Source organism: Coenobita brevimanus, chromosome 25 (genome assembly GCF_032717465.1).
Source record: "Coenobita brevimanus isolate Jiangsu-jjx chromosome 25, ASM3271746v2, whole genome shotgun sequence".
Classification (NCBI taxonomy): Eukaryota; Metazoa; Arthropoda; class Malacostraca; order Decapoda; family Coenobitidae; genus Coenobita; species Coenobita brevimanus.
The window spans coordinates 13,419,775-13,436,859 of record NC_136978.1 but is presented as its reverse complement, the minus strand read 5'-3'; the positions used below and the strand labels follow the sequence as shown (position 1 = coordinate 13,436,859).

General features: G+C 40.9%; 1 protein-coding gene across 1 annotated transcript in view; it reads left to right on the top strand.

Moving 5' to 3' along the window:
- LOC145393722 (uncharacterized) overlaps positions 1-17,085 on the top strand; it is an 848,279-nt gene that overhangs the window by 564,369 nt on the left and 266,825 nt on the right. Inside the window, exon 57 of the mRNA XM_080267765.1 lies at positions 14,844-15,012. Within this exon, the coding sequence (XP_080123891.1) occupies positions 14,844-15,012 (169 nt within the window). The remainder of the gene's footprint in view (positions 1-14,843; positions 15,013-17,085) is intronic.

Sequence of the window (17,085 nt, the reverse complement as noted above, 5' to 3'; positions counted from 1 at the left end):
GTGGTTCAAAAAGTGTCGCTTACTATAAAGTATGCTTGCACCCAGTCGGCTTGCCGGGCTGATTACACTTGGTTCACAGACTACACTCACATCCAAAGCCACTCCAACACTACAATTACACTTACAAGTACTTCTCACCCTACATACAATCTCTACCAGACAGCCTAAGCCACTTTGTAGAGATACATTGGCTGTATCGTCCCGACTTCAGTCGGGACAGGCCGGTCCTGCAGTGGATACTCAAATGGCTGATGATGATGATATATATATAAATATACTGTATCTATATCTATATCTATCAGTCTATCTATCTATATCTATCAATCTATCTATCTATCTATCTATCTGTATCTATCTATCTATCCATATACATATATATATATATATACTGTATATCTATATCTATATCTATATATATATCCATCTATCTGTCTGTCTGTCTATCTATCTATCTATCTATCTATCTATATATATATATTATATCTGTATCAATATCAATCTATCTATCTATCTATCTATATCTATCTGTCTGTCTATCTATCTGTATATATATACAGTACCCTCGCGTCCAACACGCATTTGTCCAGCACGATTCGCGTCCAGCACGGAGAGCAAAAAATTAGTACAATTTAATACGATTTAAGTACTGTAAAACGGGTACGTAAGCATAACACGGTCATAGCTCCGAGAAGTGGGCGAAATCCGCAGAGTTCGCCTCTAGCACGATCACCTCTGTCCAACATGGTCATACTGGACGTTCCCGTGACGCTGACAGCCAATCAAAACTTCCGATCAAGTAGCCTCCCCCTCCCACTATCGCGATGTGGTTGTGATGTCGCCCAATGAAAAACGCTTCTGCTCTCACATGATGTTTTGTTTAAATTTCTCCCGCCACAGTGCCACTCACTCGCATAATTCGCATTGGATGGTGTTTTTTTCTCGCTGCATTTTCTGCCCTTGCTACTGCATTTTACTCAGCTCAAGATGCCTAGGAAGCCTTCTGAGAACCTCAAGAAGCAGCGGCACCTCCCTCAGGCCACCAAGATAGAATTCATCGAGAGTCAGAAGAAAGGGGAGAGGAATTTCGAAGGATTTATGAGGGAGGTTGAGGAGGAGCAGCAGCCATTACCCACTAGTGACGCCAGCAGCCATCCTCCAGGGACCCAGTAGGACTACCTACAGCCTGGAATACCACCTTCCATTCCCAGCAACCCCACCAACACTATCCTAAAAGGTTAGTTATCATTCATAGTACAGTATCATTTATTATAATTACAGTAGTACTAATATATGTATAGGTATATGGTAGGTATATAGGGTGACTTTTCCTAGGGTTGCTGACATAATTCATTTTTCCCCATAAGCTCTGTCGTTTGTCCAACATGTTTTTGGTCCAACACGGGACCCATGCATGACAATATTACCGTGTTAGACACAAGGGTACTGTATGTATATATATATATATATATATATATATATTATATCTATCTATATCTATCTATCTATCTATCTATATATATATATATATATATATATATATATATAAACTGTAAGAAAATGTCCTAGAAAGAGGTGAAGAGAGTAAGACAGGGTGGAAGTGAGGTTAGCAGGGGAGTGAAAGATAAAAATGGTAGATTACTAGTGGAGAAGGGAGAAAAAGTGAGCAGATGGAGAGAACACTTTAAGGAATTTTTGAACATAGAGGATGGAAGTAATGCGAGTATAAGTGGCTGGGGAATGGCTGGGAGAAGGAGGGAGGTGAGAAGACAGGAAGAAATCAGTAGGATAGAAGTTGTGGAAGCAATAAGAAAGTTAAATTGGGCAAAGCCCCAGGAATTGATGGAGTGTGTGGTGAAATGCTGAAGCTTGGGGGAGAGATAGTAGTAGAATGGATGTGGAAGATGTGCAGATTGGCCTGGGAGGAAGGAGTCCCAGAGAATTGGAAGTCAGGTATAATTATTCCCTTGTACAAAGGAAAAGGGGGAAAAGAAGTGTGTGGTAATCATAGGGGCATTTGTCTTCTTAGTATAATAGGAAAAGTGTATGGTAGGATACTTATTGACAGAGTTAGAGAAGGAACAGAGGAATTAGTTGGAGAAGAACAGGGAGGCATTAGGAAGGGAAGAGGTTGTGTAGATCAGATATTCATTCTTAGATCTTTAGTGGAAAAGTTTCTATAGAAGGGAAAAAAGTTGTATGCGGCTTTTATGGATTTGGAGAAAGCATATGACGGGGTGGATAGACAAGGATTGTGGAAAGTATTAAGAATATATGGAGTAGATGGGAAGTTGTTGAATACTGTGAAGAGTATGTATGATGGTGCTAAGGCTGCAGTGTGTGTAAATGGTGAACTGAGTGAATTTTTCTCTTTGACGGTTGGGCTGAAACAGGGATGTGTCATGTCTCCATGGTTGTTCAATCCGTACAGTTGTTCAATCTGTACATGGATGGGGTAATAAAGGAGAAACAAGGTAGGGTAGTGGATGTTGGAGTGGCCCTGGTGAGAGAGGATAGTGTTTGGAAACTCCCTGTACTGTTGTCTGCGGATGATACTGTGTTGTTGAGTGAAGACGAAGGGGAGCTGCAAGGCTTGTTGGATGAGTTTGGGAGAGTGTGTAAGAAACAGAATCTAAAGGTGAATGTAGGGAAGAGTAAAGTGATGGTCTTTGAGAGAGGTGAAGTCAGTGAATGTACAGCGAGGTTGGATGGTGAGGAATTGGAAAATGTGAGTACGTTTAAGTACTTGGGTAGTGTGATGAGTAAGGATGGAGGTTTTGAGGGTGAAGGGCTTGAAAGGGTACAGCAGGGAAGAAAGGTTGCTGGTTCTTTGAAAGCAGTGATAAGAAACAGGGAACTGAGCATGGAAGTGAAAAAGTTACTACATGACAGTCTTGTGATACCAACTCTAACGTATGGAAGTGAAGCCTGGACGTTGTTGGAAGGACACAAGTCAAGAGTGAGAGCAGTGGAAATGAGTTATTTAAGAGGAGCCTGTGGAGTCACATGGAGAGAGGCTGACGAATGAGGATATAAAGGAGCATTGTGGTTTGGATGTGGATGTGATAGGAAGCATTGTGAGGAACACACTGAGGTGGTTTGGCCATGTGGAGAGGATGGAGGGTGAGAGACTGACGAAGAGAGTGTATGTGGGTGAGGTGGAGGGGGGAAGAGGGAGGGGGAGGCCAAGGATGAGATGGAGTGATGGGGTGGAGAGGTATATGTGAGAGGGGGGTGTGAGTTGGGAGCAGGGCAGTGAAATGGTGGGGGACAGGGCGATGTGGAGGCGATTTGTTTATGGCCACCCGAAACAGGATTGAGGCGTCTGGCAATATATATATATATATATATATATATATATATATATATATATATATATATATATATGTATATATATATTAGTATATATATATATATATATATATATATATATATATATATATATATATATATATATATATATGATATATTATATATATATATATATATATATATATATATATATATATATATATATATATATATATATACAGTGCTCATCAGAAGTATCGAGCGTGTATGGCAGGGCGCGCAATACTTTTGGCAAAAAAAGAATCACCCGTTTTTGGTACTAAAAATTGAGCTAGATGTTTGGGGCACTAACATGACGTCACGGGAGCTTGAGGTCTTACTGCGCGCTGGTTGGCTCCCGCCTCAGTTGCCTATGGGCTGCGTGAGAGAGGAACTCCGTCGCGTCTCCCTCTCTTCTTGCGCCATTTTTTACCTAGTGTCTCGCAGTGTTTTGGCTTTCGCCACTTTGTTATGGCCCCTACCCATGAACGTTTGAATGAAATCATATCACAGATCATTGCTCTAATGGAGGCAGGCCACCCCACGAAGGAAATTAGTGAATTGGTTGGTGTGGCTCGATCGACAGTGCGTAGGTGGTGCGCCCGTTTTCGAGTGGAAAATAGTGGTGAGATTCCCACAAAGAAACCGGGGTCTGGTAGGCCCAGGAAAACTTCCCCGAGGTCTGTTAATGAACTTGGTTACATAAGTCACAGGCCTGTGAGAAAGCCTCTTCTTACACGTTACCAGCGACTTCGTAGGCTTGTCTTTGCTAACAAGTACCTTAACTGGAGTGAGGACCAGTGGTTGTCAGTGTTGTGGTCTGATGAGGCAGCGTTTAGTGTTACCTGTAATCAACAAGCGCGTGTGTACCAGTGCAAAGGTAGTGACCCGCTAGACCCCCGTTATGTGGAGAGCACAGTTAAACACCCTGATTCACTTATGGTATGGCGTTGTTTCTCTGGGAAAGGTTTGGGGAAGCTTGTTCTGCTTCCCAAGAACTGCAGAGTGAATCAGGACATTCTTCTGGAGCTTCTTTGTGATCATTTACCTTAGTCCTTCGAGCTCACAGGTGCACGAGTGTTTCAGCAGGACGGTGCACCTGCTCGTAAAGCCAAATTGGTCACCAATTGGCTTCGTGACTGCAAGGTATCATTCATGAAAGACTGGCCAGGCAATAGCCCAGACCTCAACCCGATAGAAAACCTCTGGTACCTCGTAAAGAAGAATCTCCAAGGGAAGGACGTGAGCTCTGTGCCCAAGCTGGAAGCAGCCATTCATGAATCCTGGGACAAAATACCACTCCAGCACCTCAGGAACCTCGCCCTTTCACTTCCACAATGTCTCAGGTCCGTGAAGAAGCATAAAGGATACCCTACCAAGCATTAAAGGTAAATAAAATGCATTATTTATATGTTTTTTCAATGTTGAAAGGTTTGTTTCATAGGAGGGATGCAGGGCGCTCGATACTTCTGACAAGCAGTGTATATATATATATATATATATATATATATATATATATATATATATTTATATAGATAGATTGATTGATATGGAGCCTCTGTGGCACAGTGGTAAAGTGTGCAGTTTCGTACACTGAAGAATGAGTGTTCACTCCCCGCCAGGGTAATAAATTTTGGGAACGTTCTTCTGGCCACGTACTGCTTTGGCGGACGTCAGGGGTGCTGTAGTTGAACCAGTGTCGCATACTATAAAGTATAATTGCACCTAGTTGGCTTGTGCGGGCCGATTACACTTGGTTCACAGACTACACACACATCCAAAGCCACTCCAACACAACAATTACACTTACAAGCACTTCTCACCCTACATACAATCTCTACTAGACAGCCTAAGCCACTTGGTAGAGATACATTGGCTGTATTGTCCCCACTTCGGTAGGGATAGGCCGGTCCTGCAGTGGATACTCAAACGGTTGACGATGATGAAAATATATATATATATATATATATATATATATATATATATATATATGTACACACACACACACATACAGTCCTTCCTCCTATAACACGGTATCCCATAACAGATTTGTAATTTCGCCGTCACCTAGTGTGACCAAAAAATATATACCACGGCTAGTTGTCAGGGGTTGGAGCTCAGACAGCCCACAAAAAGTCATGTGTCGCATTTGATGATGTCAGGCAAGCGGTCCACTGTGATTGGTTGAATGATGTCACATCCACATTTTCCCCCATTGGCTGCTGGGGGCGTTCTCCATTGTTTTTTGGTGGTCTCCTGCCTCGTGCCCAGGTTTGAGGTAGCTACTCCTGTGGTACAGAGCAATGTTACCTAAATGTTATGGCCAGCAGAGCAAGTCAGGTTTGTGACCTTTTTTTTTTTTTTTTTTAATGTCCAGGGACCTTTCTTATGTATTTTTAATAACTTGCTGTGTATGTGTACCAGAAGGAATGTCAGTAGGTTGTTTTTTAGAGGGTTTGGGTGGGATTTGTGGTGAAAAGGGCAACTTCTGAATATGTCTAGTTTAGGTTAGCCCTTTATTATGGAAACACATGGAATGTATAATGCGGAAAAAGATATCGTGGCTTGTTGTCAGTCTACATTAGTCTCAATATAGGAGGGAGGACTGTATGTATTACACACACACACACACACACACACACACACACACACACACTGTGTGTGTGGAATCATGGGGAAATAAATTAATGGAATTGGTGATGGAAAACATGTTAACTTAATTAATAAAAGAAAATACAAGAATTAGAGGAGACAACGAACCATCAAGGCTCAACTTGGTATTTGCAAAGGACCCAAATGATGTGAAGAACATAGCCTACCGATGCCCCTTTGGTAAAAGTGATCATCTGGTTATTTAGATGGGAGTGGTGGGAGTAAGGGGAGGAAAAAGAGATGAAAAACACAGAGAAAATAAATACAATTATAGGAAGGCAGACTTTGTTTCCCTGAGGAGCTTTTCCAAAATGTAGACTAGAGTAAAATGAATGCAGTCACAAATGTTGTTGAGAAATATGAATTTTTTATAGAAGTATTTACAACAGGAGTTGGTAAATATATGCCCCAAAATTCTCCACAGCAATGGAAAAGAAGAAAGAATGGTTTAACAATTGGTGTAGATGGGCACTTGAGACAAGAAAAAGAGCATGAAATAAAATGAGAAGGTATAGTGAAAGGGCTTGGGAGGAGTGCAAGCAGGTAAGAAGTGAATATGTAAGGGTGCAGAGAGAGGAAGTAAGGAAATACAAAAAAGATATTGTAAGTAAATGTAAAAAAAGAGCCTAAACTATTTTATAGGTTTGTAAGTGGTAAAATGAAAGTTATGGACAGTATGATACAATTGTGGGGTGGAGGTGAAACTTATGAAAGAGAAGAAGAATTGTGCAAAATAATGAACAACAAGCTGCAATCAGTCTGTGTGTTGGAAGAATTTAGGTAAACTGAAATGGGACCCAGGATGACGAGAGTTGCGGAAATTGCACTTGACATGAATGAGGTGCCACAGCTGGTGAGGGACTTGGATGTGAGTAAAGCAATGGGATCGGATGGTGTGGCTGGATGGATCCTGAAAGAATGTGCTGATCAATTAGTGTGGCCTGTTTATGTCATCATTAAGAGCTCTCTGGAAAATGGACAGTTACCCATAGACTGGAAAAGAGCAAATATTGTGCCAGTCTTCAGGGGAGGAGATAGGGAATATCCACTCAATTATAGACCTGTATCACTTACTAGTGTTGTTTGTAAAATCTGTGAGAAAATTATTAGAAAAAGATGGATAAGATATTTAGAAGAAAATTAAATGATAACACTAAGGCAATTTGGTTTTAGAGAAGGAAGATCTTGTGTTACTAACCTATTAAGTTACTATAGTAAGGAAACAGATGTCATACAAGAGAGAGAAGGATGGGCAGATAGTGTCAGTTTTGATCTCAAGAAAGCATTTGACAGGGTGCCCTATAAGAGACAGCTGTGGAAGTTGAAGACCTTTGGAGGGGTGCATGGGAAACTATTAAAGTGGATGAGAGATTATCTGATAGGAAGGTAGGTGAGAATAGTTATAAGAGACAAGGGTTTATGATCGAAAAATGTGACTAGTGGAGTACCCTAGGGCTCTGTCTTAGCCCCAGTAATGTTTCTGATACATATAAATGATTAGCCAGCAGGATTGAAGTTACATGAGTATGTTTGCAGATGATGCTAAAATCATGAAACATATTAAATGTATTGATAGTTGTAAAAATCTGCAAGAGGACATGGACAAACTCCACGGCTGGAGTCAGACTTGGAAAATGGATTTCACTGCTAAGAAGTGTCCTGTATTAGAATTGGGAATGAGTGAAAAAAGACTGCGTTGGACATGTAAAATGGGCAATAGATAATTAGTCAAAGAAGGGTGAGAAGGACTTGAGAGTTATTCAGGATGATTTGTAATCCAAAAAGCATATAAACAATAATCGGAGGCACTTATGCATTACTGACCAACATGAGAGTGGCTTTTAGTTATATGGACGAGGAAATGCTGAGGGAATTGATAGTGACCATGACAAGACCAAGACTAGAGTATGTAGCTGTGGTATGGTCACCTCATTCGAAGAAGCATATTGATAAACTGGAGAGGGTTCAACGGATGGCAACAAGGATGATACCATGCTTAAGGGAACTGACCTACGTGGAGAGATTGGAAAAACTGAAGTTACCAACACTGTGCAAAAGTAGGGAAAGAACTGACTTGATCACAATGTGTAGAAATGTAAGAGAACTGGAAAGGGTGGAAAGAGAGGATCTTTCTTTGTTGGATGTTGGAAGAACAAGAGTTCATGACTTCAAGTTGTGGAGAAATAGATGTATTAATGATCTTAAAAGATTCAGTTTCTCAAATAGAAGCAAAGGTATTTGGAATGACTTAGGTGAAGAGGTGGTGCAGGAAAAAAACATTCATGTTTTTAAGACCAGATTGGATAAATGTAGATGTGGAGACAGGACAGCACGAGCTTATCTCAATTCCTCTATACTACAAATAGGTAAATACACACACACACACACACACACACACACACACACACACACACACACACACACACACACACACCGAGGCAGCACCAGAGGCAGCATGTGTGTCACCTCGCTCCATGCTGGCCACTACTGCTAAATAATATCTTTATATGAGTCAAGCTCTGTACTAGGGTAAACTAAAAGATGTTCTAATATAGTAGAGCAAGTATAAGCAAAAGTGTTGTCCAATAAATAGAATACATCCAGTTAGTGCAAGAATCCACTGATACAACACGTCGGCTGGGTGCCATGTGTCACCAGGCGGGTAGCAGGGAGATGCAAACTTGTAAGTAGAAGTGATCTTTCTAAGTGAAATACCACAAGATGAGCACCATCTTTAGTAAAGTGAATATGGAAGGGGTTAAGAAAAGGGGTAAAGGTAAAAAACAGAATGATGATTTCTTCCCATAACTGGTAGAAATGGAAACATAATAAATTAGTAGAGAAAGTGGATACTGGAGAAAACTTTACAAAGTGAAATAGGTGAAATTAAGAAGCAGTTACATGGGCAGAAGGAAGAAAATGAAATATTAGTAAAGGAATTCAGCAAAGAAGACACAGTATGGAACATGCATGCCCACACATGTTGCCAGATATACAAATATCAGAAAAAGAAGTACAGGAAGATTAAGTAAATTAGACAAAGGAAGAGCATGTGGTCCTGATGAAATTTCAGGTTGGGTGCTATATGAATGTGCAGAAGAGTTAAGCAGAGCATTATATTTAATATTCAAGGAATCCTTAGGTCAGGGTAAACTACCTGATATTTGGAAGAAATCAAACATTGTTCTCCTATTCAAGAAAGGGAATAGACAGAATCCACCAAACTATCAGCCAGTATCACTGACCAGTGTTGTAAGTAAGATACTAGAAAAGCTGAGAAGAAAAGTTTGGGTAAACCATCTAGATGAACACAGTATGATAACAGAAAGGCAGTATGGTTTTACAGAGGGAAAATCATGTGTTACTAATCTATTAAGCTACTATGACAGAGTTACAGAAATGAGAAGGATGGGTGGACAGTATCTATTTAGATTTCACGGAAGTATTTGACAGATTACTGCACCAAAGACTTTTATGGAAACTGTACCATCAAGGAGGTATCCAAGGCAGCCTGTACTGCTGGATGCAGGATTTTCTCAGAAAAAGGGAAATGAGAACAGTACTAAAGGGAAATTATTCATCATGGAGGGAAGTGACTAGCAGAGTTCCACAGGGCTCAGTGCTTTGACCAGTCATGTTTTTAGTATATATAAATGACATAGTAACATTGGAAATGGAAGTTATCTAAAGACATTTGCTGATGATGCAAAAATTCAAGGGAAAATACTAACATAGATTCTTGCAGAGAGCCACATGAAGTATTAAATAAATTTCATGAATGGAGCAATAAATGGCAAATGGAATTCAATGTGGACAAGTGTCATGTAATCAAGTTGGGTAAAAGTGCAAAAAGAGCAGATTGGGATTTTAAGTTAGGAAGTTCAATCCTACACATGTCAGAAAGGGAGAAGGACCTAGGAATGATTATCAGTAACAGACTATCTCTGCCTGACCACATCAGTGAGAAAGTACGTAGCATGTATACACTGCTTGCAAATGTGAGAATAACATTCACATATAAAAATTAAGACGTGCTGAGAAAGATAATATCATCATTCATCAGACCAACCCTGGAGTATGCATCAGTAGTCTGGAATCCTCATCTCAAAACACACATAGATAAGATTGAAAAAATACAAAGGGCAGCTACTAGATGGGTAAGCTATGAAGAAAGACTAGAAAAATTAAATCTACCAACACTACAGGAGAGAAGGAGAATAGGAGACATGATTATGCTATATAAATGTGTCTCAGGGAAAGAGAAAATAGACATACTGTCATCTCGCCTAAAATTTGCCTTCACAAAGTGTGATTCACCTAATGTGCGATGGGAGTCTGACGATAATTAATTATTTAGAAAGTGCGTTTGCTACTTGCAGTGTGTGACGGGCATGAAAAATTGAGGCAAATACAGCATTCTCTCGCATCTCGTGAGCATAATTTGTAGCGTGCGATGGGTAAGGGTGGGGCTGGTGAGCATGTGTGGTGGGGTGCAGCTGGTTTGTGAATGAGTGGTGGCCACAGCAGCAGGATGATGACGTAATGTCTGTAGTGTCTGACCTGGACCTTGAGGGTTTCCTGGAGCAGCAACAGGCAGCACCTAACCTAGTGCAAACTAAGATGTGCATTCCATAAAACTGGCCACAAATATTGTGCTTCAAGAGCATTCGCTAATCACTGGCACAGTCGTCACCAGGGTTGCCATTAGGTATTTTTCATTACCCAATGTGGAGCCATTTTGGTAATGAAAAATTTAGTCGGTAATGATTCAGAATGATCACCAAAAATTCAATTGGTAATGATTCAGAATGATTCATTACCAGGATTTTTCACATGTATGAATGTACTGAGGATGGAGAATGCATTTTCTTTTTTTTTTCTTTCTTTCTTTTAATGCAAGAAAGAAGGAACCAAAGGCTGAGACCCCGCAAACCGTTCCTTTCAAGAAAGAAAAAAAAAAAAATACAAAAGAGAGCCAAAACCCCTCCAGTAGTGATGAGAGTGATAGTGAGACATGGGTTGTGGCCCGTGCAGAACAGCTGTTGAGTGTTTTGTTTCAGTTTCTGTGGCACAGCCTTGGGTACCACAACAACAATTTGCACTATCAACCCTCCGTACAGTGCTGGTAAGGTCTTGATTTTTCATAATAAATTTACAATATTACACTTGCATGTTTCTATTGTTAGTTTTCCGTTTGCATTTTAGTTAGGGATAGGTATTGGTGAATCTGTCTATCTGTCTATAGCCCGACGCCCTAATCCCGCAAAGGGTGGCCGCAGACAAAACGCCTCCAAGTCGCTCTGTCACCCACCATTTGACTACCCTTCCCCCAACTCACCCCCCCCCTCCCTCATATACCTCTCAACTCCATCCCTCCACCTCATCCTCGGTCTACCTCTCCCTCTCCCTCCCTCCACCTCACCTACATACACCCTCTTAGTCAGTCTTTCATTCTCCATTCTCTTCACATGTCCAAACCACCTCAGTGTATTTCTCCTAATCTTCTCAACCACATCCACATCCACCCCACAGCGTTCCTTCACTTCTTCATTCGTCAACCTGTCCTCCACGTCACTCCACATGCTCCTCTCAAGTAACTCATTTCCACTGCTCTCACTTTTGACTTGTTCCCCTCTTGCAAGGTCCATGCCTCACTTCCATACGTCAGGGTAGGGATCACAATACTATCATGCAGTGACTTCTTAACTTCCATACTCACCTCCCTATTTCTCATCACTGCTTTCAGTGTACCAACGACCTTCCTTCCCTGCTGTACCCTTTCACGCACTTCATCCCCCAAAGTTCCACCCTTACTCATCACACTACCCAAGTACTTGAGTGCACTCACATTCTCCATATCCTCACCATCCAACCTCACTGCACGCTCTGTGACTTCATTCCTCTCAAACACCATTACTTTTGTTTACATTAACTTTCAGATTCCTCCTCCCACACACTGTCCCAAATTCATTCACCAAACCTTGCAACTCCCATTCATCTTCACTCAACAGTACTGTATCATCAGCAAACAGCAACACCGGAAGCTTCCAAATCTCACCCTCATTCATTAGAGCCACCCCCACATCCACTGCCCTACCCTGCACCTCCTTTGCAACCCCATCCATGTATATATTAAACAGCCATGGAGACATCACACAACCCTGTTGCAGTCCCACATTGAGATCAAAGAATTCACTCAGCTCACCATCCACTCGCACCGTAACCCTAGCTCCCTCATACATACTCTTCACAGCACTCAACAGTTTCCCCTCCACTCCATGTATTCTTAATACCTTCCACATACCTTGCCTATCTATTCTGTCATAAGCTTTCTTCAAGTCCATGAAGGCAGGGCAGCATACACTTTCCTTCCCTTCTCTAGATACTTCTCCACTAAACATCTTAGAACAAATATCTGATCTACACACCCTTTTCCCTTCCTAAATCCCCCTTGTTCTTCTCCAACTAGCTCCTCTGTCATATGCCTAACCCTATCAATGAGTATTCTACCATATATTTTACCAGTCACACTAAGTAGGCAAATACCCCTATGGTTACCACATGCTTCTCTCTCTCTCCTTTTCCTTTGTATAAAGGAACAATTATACCTGATTTCCAGTCCTCTGGAACCCTTCCCTCTTCCCAAGTCAATCTACACAACTTCCATATCCACTCCACAACAATCTCACCCCCATACCTAAGCATTTCACCACACACTCCATCAATTCCTGGGGCCTTGCCCAACTTAATATTCTTCATCGCTTCCACTACTTCCGCCCTACTGATCTCTTCCTCCCTCCTCTCATCTCTTCTTCTCCCAGCCATTCCCCAACCACTTATACTCGCACTGCTCTCACTCTCCACATTCAACAAATCCTCAAAGTGCTCCTTCCATCTCCTCAGTTTCTCTGTCTTCTCCACCAACAATCTATTATTCCTATCTTTCACTCCCCTACTATTTCCCCTTTCACACTGCCTTACTTTCTTTACCTCCTTCCAAAACAATTTCTCACTCTCCCTCCATTTCACACTCAGATTCCTCCCAAACTCCCCATCCACTTTCTTTTTACTCTCCTTCACCAGTTTCTTAACCTCCCTTCTCCTGCTGACATATACCTCTCTCTTCTCTCTCTCAATATACGAAAATTCAGGATGTGTCACTCATAAAGCCATTTTAACAGGGGATCCTATGCAGCCAAAGAGCGAATTTATAAAGTCCGACTGGCTGTGTCGCCCATATTCACGCACTTTACGCGAGGTGACTAATGAATATATAACCTATGGAGAAGCATCAGCAAGAGGACACTGCAAAAAACTACGTAACAAGAGGGGCGATAAAGACATAAGGAAATTCATTTTCCCAAACAGGGCAGCTGATCAGTGGAATGCACCACCATATGAAATAGTGTGTGCCAGAACTACAGACAGTACCTGTATTCATAAAGATAAGGAGATGAATGATAAAAAATGACTTCATGGGCGGGACAGTACGAGCTTGACTCATTCCCGTAAGTTACAATTAGGTAAGAACACACACACACACACACACACACAGAGTGATCCTTAGGTTATCATGCACTTGGTTGTAGTGGTCATCAGTGCAATTTGAAAATCTGCACGCCTGTCGTTATCATGCATTTATTTCAAAAATTCATTATCGTGCACCTGAGCTGGCTTTTGCCAACAGTGATGGTGCAGTATTTGTGGATTTTAATGGCTTTGAGGGATTCGATGATGAAGCGTTGCTCGAGCTAATCCCAGGTGGTGAGGACCACTATCTCACCACCCCCTAACCTCAGAACCCTTTCCCTTAAGTCCATCTTGGGGGTCTCAATGGCACATGTTTCTTACTTTTATGCCCCTTTTATCATTTTCTGTTAACCTCACCATGTGTATGTTTGTTTCTGATACTGTACTTACCATTACAGTGTGTATGTATTTAGTAGGTATAAATTGTTGTAAAGGGAAAATTTAGATTTGCAAGTGAGGTGCCATGTACCAGTTAGGATAAATCCCATAGGCTCTGTGGTTTCATTATTGTACTGTTTTGCTATCGCACACTAGGCTTAGTACCAGTTATGCTTGAAAACCAAGGGATTACTATATTAAATGAGAAGCATTTTGTCGTCTAATGGTTAGAATGCCCCAGTCTGAGTGACAGCCTGGCATGCTTCTGATCCCATTAGTTGACTGGAAGTTTTTGAGTCATGCAGTGCCATCAAGGGAAGTAGGTTGGTTGTCTATCCTTAATTGCACTAGACTACAGTAGCCTAGCCTCAGGCCCTCTAAGCTTTGAAAGGGGGCAATATGGAATTGGCTATCAGTGTTATCCTATATTTCAACACAAACCTCCCTCCTTCATTACTTCTGGCATAATTAGCGGTCAGATATTCACACCGGATAGTTCCTGATGTGTTTGAATGTTAGGAAGAAATTTTTTCAGAGTAAACTACTTTCACATCACTGATGGGGTGCTTCTTGTTCCTTCTTGTGAATTTATCTGATGTGTCTTAATCTGTATACTATCTATCCATTTTTGTAAATTCCTTGATCTGAGATCACTGAATATAGGTTTACATTAAAGATAAAGCTGTTACTGTGGGATGTTTTAGTGACATGGCACACCAACCAAGTGCTGATATACTTTCTTTGGTGGTTTTATAACAGTAAGTACCCATAATAAAGTCGTAGATTATTAGCTATCTTACGCAGCAAGTACTGGTGTATTCTTAAAACTTAATTTATCCATAGGAATAAGAGGTCATCCTGTACATCATAATGTATGCCATTATGTGCAATACAGTACTTAGGAAATATAATTGTTGCTTATACTGTATCTCTCTCTTGTTTTTGCTTTTCGTTAGATGAAAACTGCCACAGTTGAAGAAGAGGCAATTGTGGGATACCAAGAAGAGGAAAGTGATGAATGCTGGCATGGTGGGATGTGGATAGGATTCTTCAACCGTACCTTTTCCTTCCACCATCACTCCTGCCATGATCCATTCAATAGCCAGACAGCTCTTGCTAAGAAAGGTTGATTGTATCATTTATGGTAAAGTTTTTGTTTACTTCTGCATGTTGCTTGGCACCTGAGGTAATTGCAGTCTGACCATACATTGCTGTCCAACTCTAGAGTGTCATGGAGGGATATACACAGGCAAGTTGATATCACCGTTATTCAGTGAAATTGGAAGGAAACTACCCTTATAGTTTCCTTAAATGATTAATGAAGTAAAAAATTATGACTAAGCTTATGCTGTGTTCATCCCCAGTATCATATTGCCTGAATCCTTTGCCTTTGCATTTTGATTTCAGCCTCACTTTCATATTTGATACTGAGTTTTGCCCTGTCCCAAGTATTTGTGGATCTAATCCCTATTTTCATTGCTATTTCAGTTTTTTATTTCCTTGAACCGCATTCACTATTTCGAAAATTTATTTCATTATTTTTTTATTAAATGTATGTATGATGTGCAGGCCAACCCTAACTTTTAAGTTTCCTCAATAAACCTTTTAGACTCCCTTGAACCACAAGCTTTAGGGGTGCCTGTAGCCATACTTTTATCCACTCACTCAGTGTAGTGCTGCTCTCAGGTAATTGTCCTTTCCTTTCTTCCTTCCTTCCTTCTTTCCTTCCTTCCTCTTCTGTCTTTCTTTCTTTTATTCTTTCCTCTTCCTTCTGTCTGCGGGTGACTCAGCACTGAGTGACAAACCAAATAGTTTTCTGTACATCAGGAAATCATTTACAATACTGGGTGGTAACCATATAACCAAATTTTGGCACCTGGTGGTTTAGTGGGTAATTAAGGTGCTCCAGTAGAATTAAGCCTGTGCAGGTTTGTATTCAAGGGGTTGTTGGGGTTTATTGCTCAATAATGCCACTCAGGGATGAGTGAGGCTGGTCACTCTCATGTTAAATGTCATGACCGCCTTGCCTGGCCCCGGGCTTCCACATTTCTCATGGAGCAACACAGGATTAGATGATGTATGCATGTGAAAGTTATATACTTGTATCCATAGTGTGCCTAAATGAGGCTGTCTTTACAGCACTCCTAAATCCAACATTAGAAACAACAGTCACATCAGTGCTGTACCACCATTGATCAGCACTTTGAATGAACTTCCCCACTTCAGTTGTATCCTCCTCTGCAAGATTCAGATGAGCAAGGTGCACATCATTTATCTCAAATCGGATCAGTGATACCATGCTCCCTCGTAAAGAATCCTTATACTGTACTGTATTGAAGTTGGCCATAGTACGGCGGATGTTTTTTGTGAACTGGAAGCTGTACCAAATATAAATACCAGCTAATTTCTGCGTGGTTGCTGGAAAATGTTAGGAAAAAAGAAATATTAGATGTGTGAAAAGACAGAAAATGTAATTGTCATATTGAACTTTGAAAACACACACACACACACACACACACACACACACACACACACACACACACACACACACACACACACAAACACACACACACGCGTCAGCCAGAGCGAACAGACGTATCTCGACTGCATCCAGCCGCTGCTGCAAACCTTAAGTAGTTTTCAGGAATTATGTTTGTCCTGTCTCCTATTGTCCTGTTTTAAGTTTAAAATACTGTAAGTTAATATAGATTACTAAAATGTAAAGATTTATTGGCAGAGAGTATACATGAATGTTTGTAGTATTTTCGGTAACAGCTGTTCTTGGTACTGTAACCAATCTCAAACATGGCCGATAATGAAAACATTGAGGGACTTGAATTTCCAGGATTTGACAGTAATACTAATGTCATGGATTTGGTTAAAACATTGATTATGAGGATTACTGAACTTGAAAAGAAAGTGGAGAATTTAGTGTTAACCCTTTAACCGCGGGCATTGTTTTGCCCCGACTGGCCTCTCCCGCGGGGGTTCCAGCCAAAATGTAAACAAACTTTAAACCTTTATAACTCTGCACAGAATAAATCTAGAGCAAAAAATAAGGTACCATTAGAAAGTACTAACCTTCGGCTTTGCAATGATGTAGGTTTCATGATTTCGTTGACTATCACTGGATCGGCAGTGCCATTAGAAGTAAGAGATCTAAAATCACTATTTTTCGCTCACACACCATTACCAAAT